The sequence below is a fragment of the Esox lucius genome, chromosome 14, assembly GCF_011004845.1.
Source record: "Esox lucius isolate fEsoLuc1 chromosome 14, fEsoLuc1.pri, whole genome shotgun sequence".
Taxonomy (NCBI): Eukaryota; Metazoa; Chordata; class Actinopteri; order Esociformes; family Esocidae; genus Esox; species Esox lucius.
In genome coordinates, this window is record NC_047582.1 from 33,293,459 (window position 1) to 33,319,615 (window position 26,157).

The 26,157-nt window shown below is 42.6% G+C and overlaps 1 protein-coding gene across 1 annotated transcript in view; it reads right to left on the reverse strand.

The window, feature by feature from the left end:
- enpp1 (ectonucleotide pyrophosphatase/phosphodiesterase 1) overlaps positions 1-26,157 on the reverse strand; it is a 34,609-nt gene that overhangs the window by 2,668 nt on the left and 5,784 nt on the right. The window contains exons 2-20 of the mRNA XM_029125172.2: positions 20,433-20,505; positions 18,634-18,697; positions 17,722-17,816; positions 17,397-17,476; positions 16,053-16,172; positions 14,225-14,334; positions 12,798-12,863; positions 12,442-12,514; positions 12,173-12,281; positions 8,835-8,966; positions 8,555-8,586; positions 8,317-8,444; positions 6,971-7,040; positions 3,547-3,634; positions 3,076-3,263; positions 2,377-2,413; positions 2,089-2,243; positions 946-1,081; positions 278-352 (exon numbers count right to left, since the gene is read on the reverse strand). Coding sequence (XP_028981005.2) covers positions 278-352; positions 946-1,081; positions 2,089-2,243; positions 2,377-2,413; positions 3,076-3,263; positions 3,547-3,634; positions 6,971-7,040; positions 8,317-8,444; positions 8,555-8,586; positions 8,835-8,966; positions 12,173-12,281; positions 12,442-12,514; positions 12,798-12,863; positions 14,225-14,334; positions 16,053-16,172; positions 17,397-17,476; positions 17,722-17,816; positions 18,634-18,697; positions 20,433-20,505 — 1,831 coding nt within the window. The remainder of the gene's footprint in view (positions 1-277; positions 353-945; positions 1,082-2,088; positions 2,244-2,376; positions 2,414-3,075; positions 3,264-3,546; positions 3,635-6,970; positions 7,041-8,316; positions 8,445-8,554; positions 8,587-8,834; positions 8,967-12,172; positions 12,282-12,441; positions 12,515-12,797; positions 12,864-14,224; positions 14,335-16,052; positions 16,173-17,396; positions 17,477-17,721; positions 17,817-18,633; positions 18,698-20,432; positions 20,506-26,157) is intronic.

Consider the following 26,157-nt stretch of genomic DNA (forward strand, 5'->3'; position numbering starts at 1 on the left):
AATAAAGAAATGTTGATTAACATTTTTTTTGCAGGGGGAGGACTGTAAGCTGGTTAATTAGTACCAAGTAGTCCAAAACCACTAGCTAGAGAGAAACATCTGCCACCAGTCCTATGCGCGCATCTTGCAAAGACATGTTAGACATGCAAAAACATGCAAAGACATCCCCTTCCACTGAAAAGTAATCTCCATATGAAAGCACAGAGCGTAACTGCATGGTCGAGTTTCTGAGATCTCCAGCAGTCCTGGAGACGTTCAGGTTGCTTGACCTCCTGACCTTTAAAAGCAGGATACATGGGCACCATGTTGCTGGTGAGTAGGGACTGTGTCACACTTCCACTGGAACCTAGATCTGCACAACGAAACATTAACATTAATGAAACCGTTAAACACACACACACACACACACACACACATACACAGAGCTGAGTACTCGCACTAAAATGTTATTTGGTTTGTGCTCCTGGTTTCTCAAAAGGTGCTTTGTCATGATTTTAGACCCTTGTTTTCCTCCTCTTCCCAATGTCGTGATATCCTATTCTACTTACAACTGTGTCATCATTCGTCAAAGATTGGGTCATGTCTGTCCAAGGCTGCGCCTCCAACAATTTCAGTAAAATCACTGTTTGCTAACTCCACTGATGACCGCAGCTATTTTTTTGCATGTCGAAAACCTCGCCTGAGGGGAAGCATGAGGTAAGTCAAATCCCTGCAGGAGATGCCAACCCCACCCCCGGTTTATGCTTGGCCAATGGGTATAGCTCTATTTAGCGCCCTACCACGTCACATTGTGAACTTCCTGGATCGCAATATAATCAGTACCGGCTTCTGAAACGAGCATAAGTACCAGTTTCCGTCAGTCATAAAATGTGTAATTTAATGGGGTGTGTGGTGGTATTTAAAAGGGGTGTGGGTGGTGGTGACAAGGCGGGTGGTGTAACTCACTTGGTGGATGTAGCAGGCCGTAGGTCAGGGCCGGGTTGTTCCTGTACCTGACACAGCTCTGGCTCACCTGTGACGCCACACGGAGATCGGCACGGACACACGACTCTGTTTCTGGACTCAGTGGCTGGACATTTTTCTGACAGGTGAGATGGAAAGACAGAGAGACGGAGAGAGAATGTTTATTTGCGCAATAATAGTGAATCATTTAATGAATTATGGCCATAAGCAGAGCATGATGTTAGCATATGAACCTCTTTACTGTAGTGTGTTCATACACAAAGGTAATTCCGGAAGAAATGCATGAAAGGTGAATGTCTAGGATGGATCCACATGAAGAAGCTGTTGAATATGACAGTTTAACTGTGACAGAGAGGCTACAGATGAAACCTTTTCTGGCTTGGATGTGATTTACAGTGAGGTTCTCACCACATAATGACGAACACAAAAAAAAGGCAGTGCACAAGTAATCTTGTGAAGAAGATCTACAGCCAGCTAGCAAGTCCCAGACCGCAGCTTAGCTCGTAGCACTTAAGAGCTTTGCATCCTCATTAATGTCCCGGCCAAGCAACCAACCAGAGAGCATGAACACAGCCAGTCCATCTCCAACACAACGTACTATCGTAGCTTTAGAGATTGAAGAGAGTACTGGAGGTGATTCAGAACCAGAACCAGACCATACACTAATTTGACCCAGTTCATCAAAGCTGGAAAAATGTACATATGGCATATGTAAACACAATATATTTTTTTCAACGGGATGATCAAATTATGATACGGACACGCCCAGATAAGCAACTGCCTAAACCAGTATAAACAAGACTCACCAGAGGGGTGATGGTATAGGCCACCCACAACAAGACTCACCAGAGGGGTGATGGTATAGGCCACCCACAACAAGACTCACCAGAGGGGTGATGGTATAGGCCACCCACAACAAGACTCACCAGAGGGGTGATGGTATAGGCCACCCACAACAAGACTCACCAGAGGGGTGATGGTATAGGCCACCCACAACAAGACTCACCAGAGGGGTGATGTATAGGCCACCCACAACAAGACTCACCAGAGGGGTGATGGTATAGGCCACCCACAACAAGACTCACCAGAGGGGTGATGGTATAGGCCACCCACAACAAGACTCACCAGAGGGGTGATGGTATAGGCCACCCAAAGCGGCATGAATGTGTCCTTGCTGTAGCCGTTGACGTAGTCGGCGTGGTTTAGGACGCAGTAGTCCACCTTCTCCCGCAGAACTCGGGGGATTCCATATGGCAGGTGAAGAGCCTTGGCCGTTGGATCTGAGGGATGCGAAGACATGGTGAAAGTTGAAATCTATCCAAAAACAGACCAGTGATTACACCAACTGAACTCATTTGCAGAGCGTCAATTGCTAGTCCATCACACAAGACACCTTATCCAGTAGGTACTCACAGGAATTTGACACGTTTTGCCTGTTCATACGCTCCTCCTGAAACAAACGGTTGCCACGTTAGTATCCCACTCCTGTGTAGGGTTGGAACATCCCAAGAACTTGGAATAAACACTCTGTTTTCCCCCCACTAATCCTGGTTGAAGGATTCAGCGTTCCCATACTTTCTACTCCCTTGTGATTCAAAGTATATGCAGGGAAGTTCCTGGCGTTTTGCATCCCCACTGTAGTGTTCCAATGAGCCAATTTATGTCTTAATATTGGGTGCTGCTGGCTTGGACAGGTGACTAACAGAACGAACCTCATGTGGATTAGTGTGTAAAATACAAGACTGCCACCCTCTCAATCCTACTCACTGGGAGTGGAAGTGCATTCCAGGATCCCACCAAGTGTTTTCACTTGGGTTGGGAGATGAGGATGTGGAACACATTTTGGAACAGAGCATCTTAGTGTTGGCATGTTGGTTGGCCAGATTAACAGATAAGTGGTGGGTAAAATAAGCAGAATAACCACACAAACGCACACTACATTACTAACTACCTAATTTGACTTTGATAACACCACTAGTACAAAGAAAGGTATTGTTGTAGATACCATTTTTCACTGCTTGACTGCGCCAGGCCAGCACGGCGCTCCGCACGGCTCCAGCTCAAGTCAAGCACCAATCCCGCCCCTCCCTGGCCGTGCCGTCGTGCTCGTACCTCTGCTTCAGTGCGGACGCTGCTGCAGCTACAGCCCAGCTCATCAGAGGGGGCGGTACCGCTGGCCTCACAGGGAACAGGAAACGAGCGCTCGGCCGGGTACACAGGGCGGTGTGGCGGGTTCTTCAGGAGATGGTTCAGGCTGCCGTGGGTTCCGTTATTAGGAGCAGGAGGAACTTCTAACAAATCTGAAATTTGGGGGGTGGGGGTATGTTGTAAACTCTAGTCAGTTTACTGGGCCCCCTAGATAAATGCAGACAGGATCAGACATGCTGGGGCCCCCTAGATAAATTCAGACAGGTTCCAGCATTTAGGGCTACTTGAATGCAGGGTTTAACACTGTTTGCCTAGGGGACCCAGTGAAACGTCTTGCAACAGGGCCTGTGATAATGTAGTTAAGCCACTGGCAGAAGCCGACTGGATCCAGATCATCTCTAGTTACGCTGCAGGACACCCCTATTGGCTCCTTACCACACAACAGGTTGTAGACTTCAATATTTTCAAAAGGTTCAACCTGGGTCTTGTATTTCAGCCCTGGTCCATAAGCCATGAAAACGGACTGAAAAGAAACACATTGTTTTCATGAGTAAAATTTCCACATGATATAAGCTCTGCATAAGTAGAAAGTAGTACAGTGGATATAAAGTCTACACACCCCAGTTAAAATGGCAGGTTCTTGTGATGTAAAAGAATGAGACAAAGATAAATCATGTCAGAACTTTTTCCACCTTTAATGTGACCTATAACGTGAACGTGAATTGAAAACCAAACTCAAATCTTTGAGGGGGAAAAATAAAAAACTCACATTAACCTGGTTGCATAAGTGTGCAAACCCTTAAACTAATACTTTGTTGAAGCACCTTTTGATTTTATTACACCACTCAGTCTTTTTGGGTAGGAGTCTACTAGCATGGCACATCTTGACGTAGCAATATTTGCCCACTCTTTGCAAAAGCACTCCAAATCTGTCAGATTGCGAGGACATCTCCTGTGCACAGTCCTCTTCAGATCAACCCACAAATGTTCAATTGGATTCAGGTCTGGGCTCTGGCTGGGCCAAACCAAAATGTTTATCTTCTTCAGGTGAAGCCATGCTTTTGTGGATTTGGATGTGTGCTTTGGGTCATTGTCATGCTGAAAGGTGAACTTCCTCTTAATCTTCAGCTTTCTAATGGACGCCTGAAGGTTTTGTGCCAAAATTGCCTGGTATTTGGAACTGTTCATAATTCCCTCCACCCTGACTAAGGCCCCGGTTCCAGCTGAAGAAAAACAGCCCCAAAGCATGATGCGGTCACAACCATGCTTCACTGTGGGTATGGTGTTCTTTGGGTGATGTGCAATGTTTTTTTTGTGCCAAACATTTCTTTTGGAATTATGGCCAAAAAGTTCAACCTTGGTTTCATCAGACCATAACACATTTTCCCATATTCTTTTGGGGGACATGATGTTTGTTTTTGCAAACTTCAGCCGGGCTTGGATGTTTTTCTTTGTAAGAAAAGGCTTCCGTCTTGCCACCCTACCCCATAGCCCATTCATATGAAGAATACGGGAGATTGTTGTCACATGTACCACACAGCCAATACTTGCCAGAAATTCCTGCAGTTTCTTTAATGTTGCTGTAGGCCTCTTGGAAGCCTCCCTGACCAGTTTTCTTCTCGTCTTTTCATACATTTTGGAGGGACGTCTAGTTCCTGGTAATGCCTCTGTGGTGCCATATTTTCTCCACTTGATGATGACTGTATTCACTGTGTTCCATGGTATATCTAATGCTTTTGAAATTATTTTGTACCCCTCTCCTGACTGATATCTTGCAACAATGAGATCCCTCTGATGCATTGGAAGCTCTCTGTGGACCATGGCTTTTGCTATGGAGATGCAACTAAGAAAATGTCAGGAAAATCCTACTAGAACAGCTGAACTTTACTTGTGATTAATCAGAGTCACTTTTAATGATGGCAGGTGTGTAATGACATGAGTTTGAATTTGATTTGTTAATTCTGAACACAGCCACATCCACAGTTATAAGTGGGTGTGCACACTTATGCAACCAGGTTATTGTAATTTTTTCCCCTCGAAGACTTAATTTAGTTTTTCAATTGTTTGAATTGTTCACATTATAGGTCACATTAAAAGTGGAAAAAGTTCTAACAAGATTTATCTTTGTCTCATTGTTTTACATCACAAAAACCTGTCATTTTCACAGGGGTGTATATACTTTTTATATGCACTGTATATAATTCTGAGAGAATTACAAAATAGCCATATCATTTAGTGGGAATTTCCACAAATAGACTGTGGGAACATCAGAACATCATGAATAATTCAAAGTGAACAGTGTTGGAGTATTTTAAGTACTTGAAGCACAGTCGAAAAAGGTAGGTTGAAAAGAAACCAAACCACTCAAATAATAAAGATTATCCCATGGCCAGTTAACAAATTACAGAGGTTGTGTTGCTACTTGCCAACACAGAATATTATTTTCAGCACAGATTTTCATTTACTTATTCACCTGTTTTTCCTTTTAAGAGAAGTAAGTAAAGTTGCTGGGATAATTATACCGACACACATTCCGGGCCAGACCACGAACCGAAATACACAGCCCTGTCATAAACATGAATACTTCCACAGAACGAGAAGGGAGGAATAAGGTGAAATATAGGGATACAGTAAACAGAACCCAAGAAGAACAACAGAACCCAAAAAGGAACAAAGCATAGAGTTAAAAGTGTCATTTTTGCTGGACTATTTCAGGAGTGATTTTCGAAAGGCCAGAAACCTAAGCAGACTGATCACACACAAAATAGCAGGTTAAAACTAGTAAAACCTACTTCTGGTTAACATCCAAGGGGACAGCAATGCAAAATGAATGAGCCAAGTACACCCAGAAGAGACAAAATAAACAAGGTCAATAAAAACCTTTCAGTCAACCGAGACTCTGCTTTTATATCCTGGTTATAGCCTGTTTGGGGATTTTTTTGCATGATATTCAACAGAGTGGTTGGCAAGACAGCGTAATTAGATCTTGGGCCAGGCAGGCTAGTCTGGGTGTCAGTGTCTTTAGGTCCACTCCCTGTGCTCAATTTTGTTTCCACTAAAGTGAGGAAATCAGTTCCAAAGTTGTCCCAAAATAAAATGAGACAATATGTTATTGTGATGTCGCATTTCAAACAATATTTTTCAGCATAGTTGGGGGCTGTTTTCTGTGTATGAATTACCTTTCATAATTATTATAATTAAGTCCCCCAGGAACAAACTGTCCCGAGGCTGGAGCTAACCTATTCCTTTATACGGTATATATAGCGTCATTGCCAATCGCAAGGATTAGAATGTTAGCTAAAGAATAATGCAAATAAAGGTAAGATTCATGCTTACATACATAGACACTAACCACTTCCAAAGAGTGGATTGTGTTGCTGATAAAATGTGTGAAGTGTAATGTAAAGTGTAGTGTGATATTATTGTTAGCAAATCCAGACTCCAGGACTAGCTTCCCTGTGTGTACACACAGACGCCCTGTCTTAATCTGATCCTGTTTCTCACATCAGAAAAATATTCCTGCAGGAACAGGAGTGGTTAAGTTCTATGTTGATTGCGATTAATATACATGTTGTTTTTCTTAGCAAGTCAAGTTCAGGATTTAGAATATTACAATATTAATTAACTACCTCAAAAAGCAACTGTTACTCTTCCTGGGATTCAAACAAAACATGAGTAAAATACAAAACATTAGACAAGTACAGTACGAAGACAGAAACACGTTAATGATTTTAAAGTGCATATTTCACTCTTCAGAAGCCTTTATAGGAAGACCTAATTTAAATACACCATCTGTACACGGCTATAGAGTAGGTGTTCATACGATGTCACATGTTACAACCCCCTCCCCGATTCTGACCTGCATGTTTTTGAAGACATTATCCGAACCGTGGAATCCACCAGCGCAGTACTTGATTTCTTCATTATCTCTGTGGAGGAACGAGAGATCAACCAACAATTTCCATTCCCACAAAGGACATGCCCTCATCTCCTCGTAGAGTTATACAATACTGAAACTGAGAATACATCAGTGGGACAGCTGTTTATACAATAAACCAACTGTACAAAACACAGACATGTCCATAACAACGTTTTGGTATGTTACTGCTATTATGCCTAGGCCACACCAGATCCATCAATTGTGTTGTGCATGCAGCGTTTTGTCCTTCACATATTGCTACACATTATTTTTTGATTTACGACGCATATATAGAGGAGAGGCTGATATGCGCGGTCGCCGGGTATCCTGCCCTTTTTGGATTTGTCAAGCCTCAATCAGACCTAGAGCGTCAATGCGCTGTGATACACAGGAAGTTAAGTCATTTCAAATGGAATGTTGCGATTGGCTTGCAGCATTGCAGCGCAGAAGCAGCTGCAGAACATTTGGTCTTGTGTATGCATTGGATTTATCCAGTATATGCCTCAAATTGTATGCATGGATGCAGGGTGGAAGTAATAGCAAACGATGAATGTCAAACTTTTTTTTGCACTTGTAGCAAACCTTTTCTTATAAAAAATTCACTAACTACAACATTAATAGTAAAATGTATTGTGCAAGCATAACACGTCTCAGGGGAGTGCTGATGATTGGCCAGGGGGGGACTGAATCTTTAACGGATGATGTTTGACAAGAGGAGAGCAGATATTTCACCAAGGGAGGGGTGCTGTTTGATTTGGGGAAGGGTGATGACTGAGGAGGAGGAAGAACGGAGTTTCTTTGGAGGAATGATCATTTTACTAATATGGATGCTGTATTCTGGTGCTCAAGAAGTTCAGACTTGGCTACGCTTGAATAACCAACACATCTGCATCAACACAAATAGTATGACATTTCTACATGTAGTCTTGAATGGTTTTCAGTGGTAGACTGAACCAAAACGCAGAAAAGTTCTGACTAGATACTGGCCAGCGGCATTACACTTGTTTTACCTGATGTGTTTCCTGCTAATGTCAGATCTGAACTACAACTACATTATGTTCTATATAGGAAAACAAACACCTTTTCGTGGCTTTTATCCTGAAGATCACAGTTGTAAAAATTATCATAAGAGCCTTTATATACCTGCACAGATAACCTATAGTTTCCTTTCTCTTCAGTTAGATCTAGAAACGTACAACTATAGCCTCCTATGATTAAACAGGTGAAGTTAAATATGAATCAGCCATAGATTTGAGAAAAAAACAGAGTATTTTACAACAACATACAGTGCTGCCTGCCAGCCGGGCTTCATGTAGAGATGGGCCCTCTCGATACGCACGTTGTTTGCAAAGTGAAGCCGCTTGGGGAGGTTCTCTTTCAGGTAGGGCCGCATGGGCTGGTCAGCGCTCCTGCACTTCAAACCACACAAATGAAGAGGGGACCGTCAGTAGAGGGGCAGAGGAGGCCAGGGGAGGATTTTAAATCCGAGCCGGGAAGTCAATGGGGGCCGTGTGCTTCACATACCGACAGGTTCTTCACCAAGCCTTCATAGTCGACTGGAGGGATAGAAACAAACAGATTAGTTCATCCAAGGGTCACGAAACGTCCTTTTCCAAATTGCCCTTTTAAACTTTAACATGCTGATATTGGAGTGTGTGGAGGGTCAGCGTGGCTAAAGCTTTTACACCCTACCCACTCAATGGGTGGATCCAAAGGGAACGGCCAGCTGTGACCCAGGATGGCATCGTAACATAGGGACGGGAAAACGGCAGGAGGTGACATGTTATCGTAATAAAAAACTCACAGGAGAAGAAGTCTTCCGGGAGTCTCTTGGGTCGGATTCGTGCGGAAGGACCCTGGATGACAGTGAAGTCGTCCACGTTGTCCTGGTAAGAATTCACAAATACTGCTTTTTTGCAGGACGCTTCCTCCATTCCTGCAATTAGAATGAACACACACACTTAAAAAAAGACAACCACACTGACTCAATCTCAGTCATGGCTGGACAGCTGGGGAATGTGTTAATCAATGTTAGCCAGATGCCACCAAGCAGATAAGAACCTGACTGGTCCTGGGAAATGTGCTTGGAAAAAGTGTATCTCAGTCCTCGAATGTCTCATGCAGAGATGTTTTGGCGAGCCAAAGCCATAGAGAAAAATATGAACTGGACACCACAAAATTGGAAGGGGAAAGAGAAAGAAAACAGATTTTTTTTCTGTAGTTGGTTCTGGCAAGCAGCAGTAAGATGAATCAAGAGAAATGGAGGATCAGAAATGATGGTAGAGGTCATTAAACCAGACTTCAGAATGTGAAGGAGAAAAAAAATACTGTTTTATGGTTGGTGAAGGGAGGATGCCTGGAACAGAGTAAATGGAAATGGAATGAAACATGCGCAACATGTGATGTGTTTGATGCGGTTCCAACTCAACCAGTTCCAGCCATTACTAGAAGTCTGTCCTCCCCCAAAAAACTCTACCGTGGGAAAAAAAAAACTTTTGCTGAAGTTAAAAATCAGAATATTGTAACTACAGTGGCTTTCAAAATATTCACCCCCTTGGTATTTTCCACATTTGATTGTTACAACATGAAATGAAAATGTATTTAATGAGCTTTTGCAAAGCTCAAAACAAAAAGTCCATAATGTCAAAGTGAAAAATTCTATCTACATATTGTTCTAAATTAATTACAAATACAATAAAGAAAATAGTTTAATGCATAGATAGTCACCCCCTTCAGTCAATATTTATATTTGATAAAGGCACCTTTGGCACCAATTACTGTAATAAATCTATTTGGTTAAACTGCTACACACAACGTTTGTCCATTCTTCTTATCGCAATTGGTCAAGCTCCGATAAGTTGGATAGGGACCATTGGTAAACAGCGATATTCCACTCTTTCCACATGTTTCAATGTTTGGGGTTATGTACGACTGGAAGATTAATCATCTCCCAAAAACCCATGTTATTTTCAGACTTCAGTAAGCTTTCTTCCAGGATTTGAATTTACTTGGCTACATCCATTTTGTCCTCCATCTTTACAAGCTTTCCAGGGCCTGATGCAGGAAAGCATCCCCAGTGCATGATGCTGCCGCAACCATGTTTCACAGTAGGGATGGTGTTCTCAGGATGACGTGTGGTGTTACGTTTGCACCAAATGTAGTGCTTAGCATTGAGGCCAAAAGGCTCCATTTTGGTCTCAGCAGACCATAGAATCTTCCACTTGGTCTCAGATTCTCCCACATACCTTCTAGTAATCTCTAGCCAAGATTTGATGCAAGGTGTTTTCTTCTTGCCACTACCATAAAGGCCACTTTTGAGAACCACACTGTCTATTGACCTCCTAGTGGTAAGTGTATTTAACCATTCTAGGACAATTTATGACAATTAAGATAACTGTGGATTTAGATCCTCAGTTGACTAAAAATAACCAAATACCAATGCAATGACTGGGACAGGCCAAATAATAACTCCCATATGACTGCTGTTGTTAGATGCAAAACCGGACATGATAATTACAACCCTGCAACGTGACGTTTATTACAAGGTCAGATAAGCAGCCATCTGTCCACGTCACCACAATCATTTGGTGTCGCAGATCATTTACACACATAATTACAAGGCCACATAAAGGACCCACGCTGCGCAGATGTTGACGGAAATCTCCAGGGCTCCCCCGAGCTGTTCATTTATATAGTGGCTTACTCAGCCGACACTCCCTGACCTCGACGTGAGCCAGTTATTCCGCTTTGGCCTTCAATTCCTACGCAACAGGTGCTAAGGCTGAACCCATAACAAACGGCAGCCCATTTCCTACCAAGCGCACCACTCCTGACCACAGCCTAGGCAGCCCTTTGGGAGGCTACTCGGGTCTCAGCCAAGACACACAGTCCGCACGGCCCGAACCAAAGCATATAAATGACCACACAATGGAGGACCCCGGAGTGAAGCCTGGACAATGGAAGACAATGGTCCTGTACATTGTAAACATAATAGAGGAAAGCGACTGTTGTGTTATTGTTCAGTCTGGCTGTGCCGTCAATCGTTGTTTCAGTGCCTCTGAGGTGCTACCTGTCCCGCAAAAGCCCTTTAGTAACAATGACACGTTGACTAAATTAGTTTGATAGTACAGGGGTTTGTGTGCGATGAGGACTGCACCAGTGTTGTGTTGAACACACATTTTTTCCTGCATTACTTCCCTAGGAGATGTGGTCTGTTGACAGAAGTGTTTCAGTGTCACACTTATGGTTGGATGGAAAAATCTCACATCTTTTTTTGTTCTCATTTTTTCCATTGTCCTCAGTGCACCAACTATTCTTAGTTTGAGTTGTAACAGATGCTACTAGAGGCAGTATGTGGCTAAAGAAAAACAATTCACCACATTGTTTTCTAGTGTGAATACCCAAAAAAGGAATCCTTTATATGTTCCCAGTGGCCCAGTGCTTCCCTATTAAGAGTAATTCATTACACAACTATCTGTACATAGACTGAAATGCGTCATGATCCCCATAAAGACTAGCAAAGTGTGATACTGTTTATTTTCACCACACGTCCATTCCATGATTCATTTTAGGATTTCATCAAATAAGGCCTGCGTTTCGCTCAATCTTCTGGCCAGGCATTTTGACAACCGTGTAAATCACGCCAGGACAATGTGAGGATATATGAACATATTTGCTTCAGATTAACTCTACAAATTTTTTTTGTTTACATTTATCCAATCATGATAAGTCAACTTGTCCTAGATAGATATTTACATGGTTATCAGAATGTCGAGGTTGTTCAATTCTACACGAAACCCAGACCTATTCTGAAGTGGATCTAAACATATCCTGTGAAAGAAATGAATAGTGCAAGAACTGAAAGAGCAGCTTTTCCTGTTGTGCCGCAAGGGTTTATGGGTATTATGACTAGAATACTAAAATATAATTTCAGTCTATACCAGGTTGTGTGTTTGGGTAGAGGCGGATTATATATAGCCTTTCTGACAAACAGCAGATGGGCTTTTTTCTCATTAGGCCATGAACAATCATCACCTAATGTTTTGGGTCTAAAAGGTGGAAAGAAACGTCAGATTGGTTAGAAAAAGCCCAGGGACGATTTTGGGTCAAAGTCTGCCCTGGTTGTGGAAACATTTAACTCACCGTGGTCAGACAAAAGCACCAGGTTGACACAGCGGTGAAGGTTCATGTGTTTCAGGTTATCCATTAGAAGTCCCAACACCCTATCCACGTTCATCAGGGCCCTAATCACCTGCAAATACAGCACACAGTCGTTCATAAGAGCATGCAGCCGTTCACAAGAGCACATGTAATAATGGGCCCAATAGTCCTACCTTACTACTTTATGGCTTTGCCTGTTTGGATGGGTTAATCATTTCTCACAGGGTTTAATAAGTATTGTAGGAACTGACCTCACTGCTCATTGGTCCGTATTTGTGTCCAGATTGGTCTGGCTCCTCCAAGTACAGAGTGATAAAATCAGGCCTACAACACACACAGATTATAGAGAGTTAAAACAGGGGTCTTTAAATCTCTCCTCTTGAGCCCCAAGACATTTCATGTATTGCAGACTTAGCAAACCTGATTCAACTTTGTCGACTCATCAACAAGCCCTTGGTTATGTTTGATTCAGGTGAGCTAGTTGAGGGCTACAATACAATTGTGAATAATCTGGGGGTCCAGAGAACCAATGTGGGAAAAATTAAAGAGATGTGTTTGATAAACCCTTCAAAATGATTTGAATTGCCATAAGAAGCATATACCAGACCTTTCCCCTGGAGGCAAATTCAGCCAATCAAATATGGTTGAGATTCTCTCTTCAAATGGGATGGACCTAGAACAAAGATGATCTTTTATTTCTCAGTTTAGAATGTATCCCCGGGCACAGGCTTAAACACACTAGAACTCTACACTAACATTAAGGTAGATGCTGTTCACCTGTAAATAAAACAAATATTCAACGTCTAACCCAGAAAACTCAGTTGAAAATGATCACCTACCGAATTAGCTAGGGGTGCACCGATCCGACACAGGCATTTGAAATGTGTCCGATACAGGCCAAAAATATGGGATCAGGGATTGGCGATTGTCAGTCTATGTAATGAGTCGATGCCAGAAAAACAGACTGTCCTAACAATGGGCCAACAATGCTGATGACAGGGAGACCGGAAACATGTGGGCAATGCCTTGTCAACTCCACAACAACCACAATAATGTCTGCTCTCTGGAATTGCTTAACAATGAAAACAGCCACTAGTGAAACTGGTAGCTGCAAACAGGGCTGTGAAAGGGGGGTTTGTGTGTATGTATATATATATATACACACACACACACACACACACACACACACACACATCTTTTCAGGGGGCCCAGGATTCCTGGTAACAGGCCTGGTTGCAAACTTTACAAAGCAAGTGTTTTTTTAGGGGTGACTTTAGGGAAGCTAAGGGAGCTAGCTAACACCTGCTAGATAACACAATCTAATGGATGCTAGTTAGGTTAGCTGACTAGGTAACACCAGGCTAAATGAGAATACAACAATTAACAATTAGATTTTTATTCTCCAAATCCATTCAGATTCAAATAGCAAGCCTACCTGTTCGATTGGTTTTGACTGAAGTGCCTAAAGTAAATCTAAGGCCAATTTGATCAAGGTGTGATTGGACGACAACAAGCTAAACGTGCTAATTTAATGATTTTAACCAGAAACCGATAAGAACATGCCTGTGTAAACTTCAAGGGAATTTGTCCGTTTGTCACAACCCTGTTTGTCCAATACGTATCCATTTCCCACTTCTACACTGCAACAGAATTTAGACAAATGCCTTAATTACTCTTGGAGTGTCCATGGAATGTATTTGAACAAATATGAATATGATTTTATGTTGATAAAATGGTCTAGGTTCCACTTAAAATCTTAAGGTAACATTGAGAGACTTTTTAATAAAAAGTTACATAACATACAGTTTAGTTATGCCCAAGAATTATGGCATCACAGCAAATGTCAACAAAGTGAAAATGGCAGCATTAGATCGGTACTTGTCATTAGCAGATGCTCAACGTTCAGTACTGAGAAGTGGTATCAAAAACGGAAGTGGTATTGGTGCATGTCTAGAATGAGTTACTGCTTTTAATATTGACAACACACACACACACACACACACTGAATCATAGATAATTATGCAAGGATCTCACCGGTTATACATCTTGTAAATGTCTGGGTATCTTCCATGGACTGCCACGTCAGAGCCTGGCCAGAAGAACGTTGCTGACTTCAGCTTATTATCCATGGCAGTGAGCCACACCTAGACAAAAACAGAAGATGAACTCCCTCTTCCTAATGAATAGAGCAGAAGCAGGACTTGCCATTACATCTAAGGCCATTCACTTCCTCCTTTTTCTGTTGAAGTTGTTTGTCAGAGTGAGAGAGTGCCTGCGAGGCCATTGGAAGAGTGTGTCCAGTTAGGGGCCTCAAGAGAGGTGTGGGAACTCTCATCAACTTTTGCCAAGTCTGCTACCTTGTCAGGAGATTGACATTTGAGTTATGGTTAAAGCAGAATGGGGTCAATGGGAACAGGCTGCGAGGGACAACGCTGGCTCTAACAGGAACATGAGTGTGTTTCCCCTGTTTACAGAACAAACCATTAGAACAGGGCGATGATGGTTTCTACAAGGCAGATCATACGCAATTATCGCCCGATTATCATTCTTCATGCGTTTTCACCGGTACCCATTTCAGAATAAAATATTACAAATCAGTATAAAATAGTGATTCACGGACTGTCATTATGCCCATTAACACAACAAAATATGAAGATAGTGAAGGGGTCTGAATATTTGCACTGTGTTTGTTTTCTCCTCACACTGTAAAAGCAGTTTATAAAGTTCCTGTAGCATTTGGTAACAGCAGCCAGGTGAGAAATCCCCCAAAAAAGCTACTGTCTTCCCTCATCCAGACTGCTGAAAGGTGAAGAAAACCTCACCAGTGTTATTTTGTAATTACGTTGAATCATCCATTTAACCGAAAGTTTGTGTCCCAGACTTGAATAATGATTCTGATTTTGTAGGAGCGGCCTCGCATTTCAGTGAAAACCACACCGACGCATAAACAAGCACGAGCCACGGCGCTTGCAGGGCTGTCATTTTGCGGAGGCAGATCCATCATTAGTTCCAGAGGCTTTTAACGCGGAGCTGAGAGACTTTGCCCGTCTCAGAAAGATATAAAGCAGAGAGCTGTCACTGAAAACGGCCTCGCACAATTCATAGAAAGCTAAGTAGATGGCCTTGATCACCAGGACACACTGCTGTTCACACTTAGCACTTCGTATATCATTATGCACAAGTGATCTGTAACCAGTCTCCGACCATAGAGAACGATAGAGGCCTCTGGCAGATGAAAACATGTTTTATCAGGGAACAAAAGCCTGTTTCAGAGGTGCGCTCAAGTTAAATGTTTGTATGTCCAAAGTCTTTTTCCAGCCGAAAATTCCCACCGGTACACAAGCCCAAAAATGAGGGACAAACTATTCTAGACTATTAAAACAGAGCAGTGTAACCCCCCCTCCCAAAATGGTCTTCCACAGTGCTGGCCGAGCCCACACAGGGGCCACAGAGGTAAATATTTAGTGTACACAGGTACTCTACCTCTAACTCAGTGCATTTTCCTGCTAGTCCGCTGACAGCAGTTTAGATTTTAAGATGTGATTTACAGAATAAGTAAACTTTGAACGTGGGTGCGGAACATACTCTGGCCTTCAGCTCTGGCATGTCATAACAATATCCTGTGTTTAGTTTGGTTTTAGTATACACAGGACTGAGGAACCGTACGTTACACTTGATAAACCCCCCCCCCCCCCCCCGAAATGTTACACTTGATATTCCCTTAAGACAAATGTAGGAAGTCCTACAAATTGTTCTACTGATTATAATGTGCATAGCGGTTCACACTTCCTGTTTCCACAGGACTAATGGCCCTGGCTAGCCGACGGGCTCAAGTTAAGATCCAACACTTGGTTCTACTCACTGGTTCCCCTTGGTACCATTTGGCGTTGAACTTCTCTGGGTTTTTCAGACTGAAGAATGTGTTGTCGGTCACGTCGTACATCTTGTTGTCCACGATCCCATGGGACTCAGGATAGAGGCCCTGTGGCAGTAACAGGCAGAGAGACCGGCACACCCAGAGAGAGACCGATCAGATGCAGACACATGCACCAATAGACACGCATAGACCCAGGCACACACGCATGTGTCATTACGTTATTCTTTTCAAATGTCAGTCTATCTTCACACAGAGTCACAACTGTCCACAGAATGAAGTCTACAGTGTAGCCGAAAGCTGTAGGTGAAACCAGTAGAGCTGGGGGGGAACTCTGTTGTGCCGCAGCACTCTGTAACGCCAAGCTGACCACCACAGTGCAAAGCTTTCTCAACCGGTACTCCATGGGGCCTGTGAGGTGTGAAGATGTGTCCTAAAGTAGAATTAGCGGTGTTGTAGGTGTGGTTCTGTAGTTCCCCCCACCTCTATAAAGACAAAATAAAATCACCAGCAACAGCTCCTGTTCAGCATGAGAGCGCCGTGACAGCTGCCAGGTCAACAACACTGTCAGTGACTTTGGACATCTTTCGGGCTGCGTGGTCTGTCCAAATTGCTGAGCATGCATGCATTCTGCCATTACGGCGTAGCGAGAGATTTTTTTGCAGCCAACAGAAATTGTGTCCACGACAGTTGATGTGGTCTAAATGAGTTGAAAAGGAAAGTTTTGAGTGAGGAAACAGAAGCGTTCAATCTGCAGTGGTCTCTTAATTTTAACCCTTTTGTTCCTGACTCAAAACCTTCCTTTTCGACTTTTTTGGAAAGGAGAGAAAAAGTTGCAGCGGTCTCTTCATTGTTTCTGGAGCCGGATAACGGTGACCTCGTACAAGATGACCCACGTTACTTTCCATGAAAGTGTGGAAATAAGCAGTGACAAAAAAAGGAGGAAGGAGAACAAAGAAATCTGAAATCAAGTGCCATCTCAAGAAGCAGGACATGCTTCCTTTTTAGTCATTAGTGGCTCTCGTGGATTCCAGGATTGACAAAATGGCCAAATACAGAAACTGTCCCGATTGTTTATTCCTAAATTTCGGCCTTCTTAGGGAGTTTTTCCTAGCCACTGAAATTCAACACCACTGTTGTTTGCTCCTTGGGGTTTAGGGACGGGTGTTTCTGTAAAAGCACTTTGTGACAACTGCTGACGTAAGAAAGGGCTTCATAAATAAATGTGGATTGATTGATTTGATTGGTTGTTTATAATACAGCTGAGGTACTGATTAGGTAGAATGTCATGTAAATGTAGATCAGAGCGACTAAGGCAATGTGCACACTCACAGTCACGATGGTGTAGTGGTTCGGGAAGGTTTTGGTGGGATAGACAGGTCTCATGTGCGACGTGGAGGTGCCACAGCGGCCTGAAATAGAAGGACATCAAAAACAGTTCAAAGTCGGCAGATTGTTTTGCAACATCAGCAGAGTTTAGCAAACGTCGCAGTGGAACCTTTCTGCAATTGCTTTTCATTGCCTATTCAAGCAGGACAATTTGCTCCAAATTGGAGATGGAAAAACAAAATGTTTCCAACATCGTAAAACGGTGTCTTTACAACTTCTCATGGCAGATGTTACCCGTCGGCGTTGGAGCATTTACTCACAGACTTACGTAATTTGCTGATGACTGGAAGGCGACTGATGTGGTTAAAATATCCCGCCCGGAAGCCATCCATGGAAACCAGGATCAAGGGCGGTTTGGAAAAACTGTGGTGAACAATCATAGCCAGATAATGAGACACTTTAGGGGTTAAATTCAGAAACTCCACTTGGGGGAATCTACGATCCAGATACTTTTCCAGAGAAGCATGAACATGCAACTGTCTAAGGCTTGCCTGGTGGAAATGTACCGTCTGTGGCTCTGTGTGGAAGAACACAAAGCAGCCCTTTGGTTGGGGGAAGAAGTGAACTAACTGTATGAAGAACGAGAGGCTGTGTGTGTTGAGCCCACACAGAGAGGGAAGGGCTGGCAGGAACTGTCCTGTGGTTGGAGCCATCCAAGATGAATTGGATAAATCAAAGGCCTCTTTGGATCACAGATGGTCTTGTTTCAGATACAAACTGAAACTCAGCAGTAATATTTCCCCCTCTCTTTCTGCTGTTCTCTCTCACCCATAATGAATAACAGAGCCAAATTACGTTGTTTTTGGCTCTTCAAGCCATGGGTTTGTATTAAACGAATCTACACCCCAGGACAAAGAAGGATTGCAACAGAGGAGATACATGTGTTTTCTTGTGTTTTCTTTTGTTGGTGGAGTACGAAGACACACCCAGACTGCAAATGAATACATGCATGTGCACCAGACATATCTATCCAAACAGCTGCTCCGTTATTGAAGTTCCATAAGGACCATAAACATTTTCACAACAGAAAATGGCCTCAGCTATCCAACTCATCAACATCAAGATGTGCTGACCAAGATGAGGAAACTCTAATGGTACTCTTCAGAAAGACACTACTCAATTAACACAAATCCCAAAAACTAAACAAAAACAAATACAGTGACAGTGGTAAAGGACTTACCCGGGTGGACATTGTGGGGTTTGTTGATCCTCGCAGTCCTCTTCTATCCAGGAACTCACGCCCTCTAAGTAAGATCATCATCATCATCATCATACATGCTGTTGTCACTTTGGCTAATCGTGCTAACCATCAAACACTACCCTAGAGTATACACGTCACAATTACGCCACAATCTAATGGATTCAAACAAGTGATGAAGCAAGTGTTGAGCTAGCAAGCCAGGGATGAGGTAAAGCTTCATTATGGTAGTTAGAGGGATGAGTAATGGATGCCTCTGAAAGAGCCTTGCGAGACAGATGGGAGACATTGGTCTAAGTCAGTGTTTCTCAACCAATGGTTTCCGGAACAACACCGGTCCCTGAGTTATCACAAGCCAGTCTCAGCTTTTTAACAATTCATTGTGTTCTTGACCTGTTAGATGTAAGTAGTGGGAGCTTGGCACATGAAGGAAATACCCATGTTCATTTGTCCCGGATACAGAAAAAGCTGTGAAACACTGGTTTAAACATTTATAAGAAGCTCAAGGATAGTGAAAGACTGAGAAGGCCTTATTTTGGGGTTGGGAAATTCATTCCACCACACTGGAGCTGGAAAAGAGAAACACCAAACGTGAGCAAAGATAAAACACAGACCTGTGGTATTCTGATCTCAAAGTGTAGGAGCAAGAGAAAATAAACTTTAACAATCAGAACTCACACTGGATTTAGTTGCAAATCTAGTTAGTACATCCTGAAATACCCTGACTCAAAGTCTTAGCATGTGGTATGCCTTTGTTTACTTAGGTAAACAACCATCTGTTAACAAACAGCCCAACGGCTAGCGAACTTTAAACCAAACACGATACGGAATACTATCAGTTAGACAGACTGGGTGGGAAATAAGTGAAGGTACTGAGGAGCGCTTGAACACACTAATTCTATCATAATAGGCAAAACTAAAACAAGCACAACTTAAATATAAGTATATCAGAAATAACTTAAAGTGCGCAACCTCTCCTCACCACAGCGAGACCTGGAGCAGTTCCAGAGCTGCCCTAGGAGAGACCAAAGTGAGACAGAGAAACAGAGTTCATGACAGAGAGACTGGGGCGAGAACCTGGGGGCGAGAGTGAGTCGTCACCTCTCCTCCTCATGTCTGGGACTGCCCTCCATAAGGGTGCATCAAGTTCTTTCCTCCACACCTAGCTGAGTTGCAGAAAAAAACCTACTAGAACCAACACGCCAACGGGCTCTGGCCTTCCAACACAAACACTGAACCAGGAGGTTAACAAAGCGCTGTTGTTTAGCTGTCAGACAGCTACGGGTGCTAGGAAAGTCCTACTGATAGAGGCCGTGAATCACCGGTGATTTGGAGATAATTCAGAGTGTAAGTTGGCGATGCAGGAGTAAGCAGTTTGCCGTAACCCTTTGATGACGTCTGTGCACAGTGGTGAGCATCGGTGTAGCAGAAGGAAAAAGTTCTCATTCTCCAGCACCATAATAGAGACTCTCTCTCTGTCTCTCTCTCTCTGTCTCTCTCTCTCTGTCTCTCTCTCTCTGTCTCTCTCTCTCTCTCTGTCTCTCTCGTAAGTAATGGAAACACATGTTTCAGGCCATGATTTTGGTAGATCGGTTTTGTCTCTTCATGAAAGGAGTGCAACAGGACAGGGTATGCACTCACTTACAGTCTTGGATTGGATTTACTTTACGGGATTGACACAATGGTTTTGTTTATGCATTACAATCAGCCCATTTTGTGTCGCTGTTAAGACTAAACTGAACTGGACCTACAGAGTTGGCCTGCGGTTTGTTACAACGTACCGATAACGCCACAATACTGCCTCGAGAAGAATACGACCACGATGACAGTGATCAACAAGCCCAGCAACAGTATCTGTGGACAGGAAGTGGAAAAAAACAAAAGGATCAGTTCGTGTGGCAGTCAGTCAATCAATCGATGTAAATGATTAATGTCCCATTTCTAGGAGCACTTCTTAAAAGGTGAAGTCAGACAGAAAAGCATAAGCTGGAGTAAGACACAAGACCTTGGCCCTTATCATCAGTATGAATCATTTCACAGTGGTCTGCTAACCCTACAGTGCGGTCTTGGATATCTTCTCTCTTAGTATGGCCTCTGAATATGCAACATTTTCACATTTTGATGTTTTATTATCCTGCAGCTACAGGAAATGTACATTGTCACAAACCAATCCAATCCACTTTATTTATATAGCACAATTTTAACAAACACAAGGTTTCCAAAGTGCTGCACCAAAGATAAAACAAAATAAATAGATAACACAACAAAAGCACAGAGGTACCCAATATAAAAAATGCAAAAAAATAAAAAACAATTAAAATAAGCAAATATGCACATAACATCAACACATATGGGTTAAGTGTGGTTAATACAGATTGTTTTGTAGGGGGTTAATACATTTTGGTTTAGGGCAAAACAAGTCTGACTTTTGAAATAAGCATTTACAGACCTGACTTTCTAAGCCAGTGGTTCCCAACAGTTACTGTACCACCAACAGAATTTTGCTTTGCTCTGAGTAATCCTGACGTAGCCCCCGTGGCAATTTTATTAGTAAGCCTATGGCATCATACGTCTTCTCAAATACCCCCTGTTGATAGGCAAAGTACCCCCAGGGGTCCTGGCACCCCTGGTTGAGAACCACTGTTCTATGCATTGATGAATCTTAAATGCACTGAAGGTTTGTGTTTCTTTCTGTGCAACAGCAGGAGATTCTAAATGAGATGAATGATGAAATGAATGATGAGATGTATGACGCAATGTATGACGAGATGAATGATGAGAGTGTGTCCCAATGAGCCAGTGGAACTGAACTCCTGTAGTTCTTTTCAGTCAAATTAACATGTCCATTGACGACAGCAGAAGTACAATATTCCAGGAACTTTCAACAAATAATTTCCTGGTTTTGCAGACCTCCCATTGGATCACAACCCTAATCCTTTGACCAGGTTTTTGGGGAATAACCAGGGCATTTACTAAAAAGCTTATTGTAACACCTGATACAAAGTACCCTCATGCAAAAGCATTTAGTTTGTTTCACAGACTGGTATTTTTTATTCTACAACAACATTATAATTAAGATGTATTTTGCTATAGTATTTAAGGGGCAGGTTTTGTTTGAAGTTAGAAACTGCCCCTATTGGAAAATAAAGTATAAAGTAAATAAATTCACTTTTTTGTATGTGTAATTTCATTTGAAATCACTTTCCCATGCACAGTTTGCAATGAAATCAGTGAAAAGTGAAATCTGACACAAAACAGTTGCCAGCAATTATCCACTGTTACCCTGAGAAATGCTGTTGTTGCTCTTTGGTCTTGAGTGTTTCAGAGAGAAAAACTAGCTGTTTCTGTTAATCTCAAACATATACTCTAATTCAAAACAAACGTGTCAGGTTTCCTAAAAGGATAAACAATATAAATGATAAATTAAGTGCTATATTAGATTCCCCAATTTGAATTCTTGAAAATGAGTGGGTCTTGGCTTTGTCTCAATGAGAAGTAATAGCTGGCTGTAAGACAACCACCTTGGTGGCCTGCTCTGCCTGGCTCCACTGCCCAGAGATGGATGCACATCTAGGGCACATAGTTTCTAATTAGCAGGGCGGTTCAAAGACAGTTGATCTTAGGGCTACATGTCTGAAGTCAGCTCATGTTAGAGCGGGGGTATAAACAGTGATCTTTTCACAGCTTGGAGAGTTGAGGGAACCTCAATTGCCTGAAATAGCATTATGATCCCCATAAGATGTAAACGTAAATAATCAAGGCATTATAATCCCCATAAGATGTAAACGTAAATAGTCAAGGCATTATGATCCCCATAAGATGTAAACGTAAATAGTCAAGGCATTATGATCCCCATAAGATGTAAACGTAAATAGTCAAGGCATTATGATCCCCATAAGATCCCCATAAACCCACAAAACTCTCAGCTAGACCCGATTCCAACAAAATTACTTAAGGAGCTATTTCCTGTGCTAGGTCAGTCAATGCTGAACATAATAAATTGCTCCCTTTCCTCTGGATGTGTACCAAACTCACTAAAAATAGTAAGAAGTCAAAGGTATGCTTTGGTGTTCCTCAAGGCTTGGTTCCGGGCCCATTATTGTTCTCACTATATATGCTCCCCCTGGCCGATGTAATCCGAAATCACAATGTAAACTTTCACTGTTATGCTGATGACACACAGTTATATATTTCAATGAAGCATGGAGAAGCCCCTAAATTAGCTACTTTGGAAGCATGTGTTTCAGATATTAGGAAGTGGATGACAGATCTTCTTGCTCTTAAACTCAAGGAAAACAGAAATGCTCGTTTTAGGACTTAAGAAACAGAGTGTTGTTGGCAGATCTCACTGTGAACCTCGACGGCTGCATGGTCGTATCCCAAAAAACTGTAAGAAACCTTGGCGTTACCCTTGACCCTGACCTCTCCTTTGATGAACATATAAAATATGAACACATTACTCATGTCCTAGCGTCCTTACATTGGCTACCTGTTAGGGCTGATTTTAAGGTTTTACTCTTAACCTATAAATCAATACATGGACTTGCTCCTACTTACCTTGCTGAAATGATCCAGCCATACATACCTACACGTAACCTACGATCGCAAGATGCAGGCCTTTTAATTGTACCTAGAATTTCTAAACAAACAGCCGGAGGCAGGGCCTTCTCTCATAGAGCTCCACTACTGTGGAATGATCTGCCAATTAAGGTTAGAAATGCAAACTCAGTGCAAACTTTCAAGTGTCTACTAAAAACTCATCTCTACAGCACGGTTTATAATTAGGTGTATCCTGGCCCGGGGGCGTGAAGGTGACCAGTAGGCTTGATACTGTCCACCCTTGCTGTCTTGCCAGGTGGGCTCTCGTCGCCACTGGGATGCCCTCCCTCCAATGCCTTTCGGGGGAAGAGTCACTGGCTTGTTGTTGACTCTCTGTTGCACACTTGTGAATTTGGGCGGTACGCTGCTGGCAATACTCGGCCCTCATTTAGGGGGTTGCGGTTGGTGGGTGTCCCTTTGGTTGATGCCTGGCATTGTGGGTGGATTGATTTCCTGCCTGTTGGGCCCTGTCCGGGGCCTCCCCCGGGTAGGGCCACTGCTGTTGTAAAAGGGGCTTTATAAATACATTTGATTGATAAGATGTAAACGTAAATAGTCAAGGCATTATGATCCCCATAAGACGTAAATGCAGTTGTTGCATTTTGACCATTTATTTATCCAGCTGGGGATATTTTGATCTAATTCAAACGTCTGTCTTTGGTGTAGTACCACAACACAGAGTCGAGGTAAGCCTCTATGAAGCACAGATCTCCTACGGGAGAAATTGATAGTATAAAACTGGGCAACGAACCACATTCACATTCTGCCGTTATGTTTCATGGGGATTATGACTCATTCCAGTTCCATCCATAGGGGTCAGCTAGCAGGGGCATATAGGGATGATGAATAGACTCTAATTTGGTTTGGAGTTCTAAGCAATTTCATATTAAAGGGGCATTTCACCCTGGGGCACCCTCCTGATAATGTGTCAACATCCTGCTCTGGGAAACTTCCTCTTTTTAGGACCAAGCTAAGGGCCGATGTGGTGGCGAATCTCGAAGGGCTCCTCTGGTCAAAATGCTCCCAGAAACAGAGATCTACTGTCAAATACAAAACAGTCATCTTGGATTTTACAGTAAACAGTGTTTGGTTGTGCAAGTATGTGCACTGTATGTGAGAACTGACTGCTGGTTCCAGTAAATGGAAAGTGGGCAAGTGGCAGGTGTCAGAAAGAGCCAGCAGATGAGACAGTAACTGGTGAGACAGAAAAAAACAGGAAGGATGGTAGAGATGAATAGATAAAAGATTGAGGAAGATTAACCTCCAGAAAGGAAGCAGTTAGAAGCTAAACATGACAGCAAGCCAGCTGATGAGAAGACAGAAGCAGGTGTGTCACAATTGTAACCCAGTGTAGCTAAATTATCTGTGACCGTCATGGACTTGCCTGTTATTAAGTAACCGGCTTTGAAATGGAATGAATCCACTTGAATCGCTTAATAATTCATTAACTCATAAACAACCTGAGCAAGAACACTAACTGATTGGTGGATTCACCTTCATTTGTTATATGGGACATTCGTTATCCTCTCTCCTCATCAGAGAGAGAATAAGAAAACGTTAAATGTCACCAATATCTTCCTAAGCTTTTTCTTAAATTTGTTCTTGAGATAGGTGCTAATAAAATTCTACGTCAGATTCATGAGATGTTCTTAAACACAGAATTGTTTGCTCCTAATTAGCATAGGTAAACGCCCCGCCAATCCCTATAGAAGGACATGATTCTGCAGGGCCGTGTGCACACACAGAAATCATACATAGAGGTTGAATCTCAAATTGCATACTTGTATACTACAGTCCCTGACAAAAGTCTTGTCGCTTGTGTACAAATTGACCTGAAGTGCTGCTGAAATATATTTCTAATCAAGATGTTTTTACAAGAAATGGCTCATTTTAATCCCAACAGCTTTTGTAATAATGTTTCAGTGCAAAACGAAACTGTCAAAAAGTATTCTAATATTCACAGCTTGGTAAAGCCCATTGAGTACATTTTTGCAAAGACATAAGTGTTGTCGCCTTGTCATATGAGCTTCACCTGTGACTAATAATGGATCAGTTAGGTCTCAGGTGTGTATAAAAACAACCCCAGTACAATAGACCTTCACATCAACTGCAACTAGACCTCTGCAAACATGCCTAAGATTCACCCTGAGACTAAAGTTTTGATTATCAAGAGGCTGAAGATCAGATCCACTGCTGATGTGGCAGACACCTTCAATGTGTCTCAGCGTCAAGTACAGAGGATAAAAAAAACATTTGAAGAAGTTTTTGACAAGCCCAGGTCAGGCAGACCCTGCAAGACAACTGCTCGAGAGGACCGTTTGTTGGCTCGAAAATCCAAGGCCAGCCCTTTTACCACTGCAGCAGAGCTCCACAAAACCTGGTCACCTAAAGTCCCTGTGTCAACCAGAACAGTTTGTCGGAATGCCAGATTAGTATGCGGGAAGATTAGTATGTCCCAAACCATTGTACGTGGAAAATAGTATGCCAAAAGTATTTCTGGTGAATTTTTTATGTATGCTTCCGTGCATGCTCTTTGGGGTAATATAGAGCACAACCCCTTGTGCAGTAAAAGAGGAGGGGTTTCCACGATTCTCTCGTCTTTTAATTTGACGAAAAATTCAGTGAACGTCACCTGTATTTGATAGTTATTGCATCAATGTCATTTACGTATGAAAGAAAAACAAACGTTGCTGTGCCATGAAATGAAATAGCTTTGGCAGCGTAACGTTCACCTTCAGTCTCGTACACCACAATCACAAGACGCAGGCCTTGCTGTCCATAGAATGTCTAAACAAATGGCTGGAGGTGGGGCTTTCTCCCATAGAGCTCCACTATTATGGAATGATCTACTTGATCCACCTATTATTCCTAAGTTTCTACACTACTATGAAGTGTTTCCTAGACAAG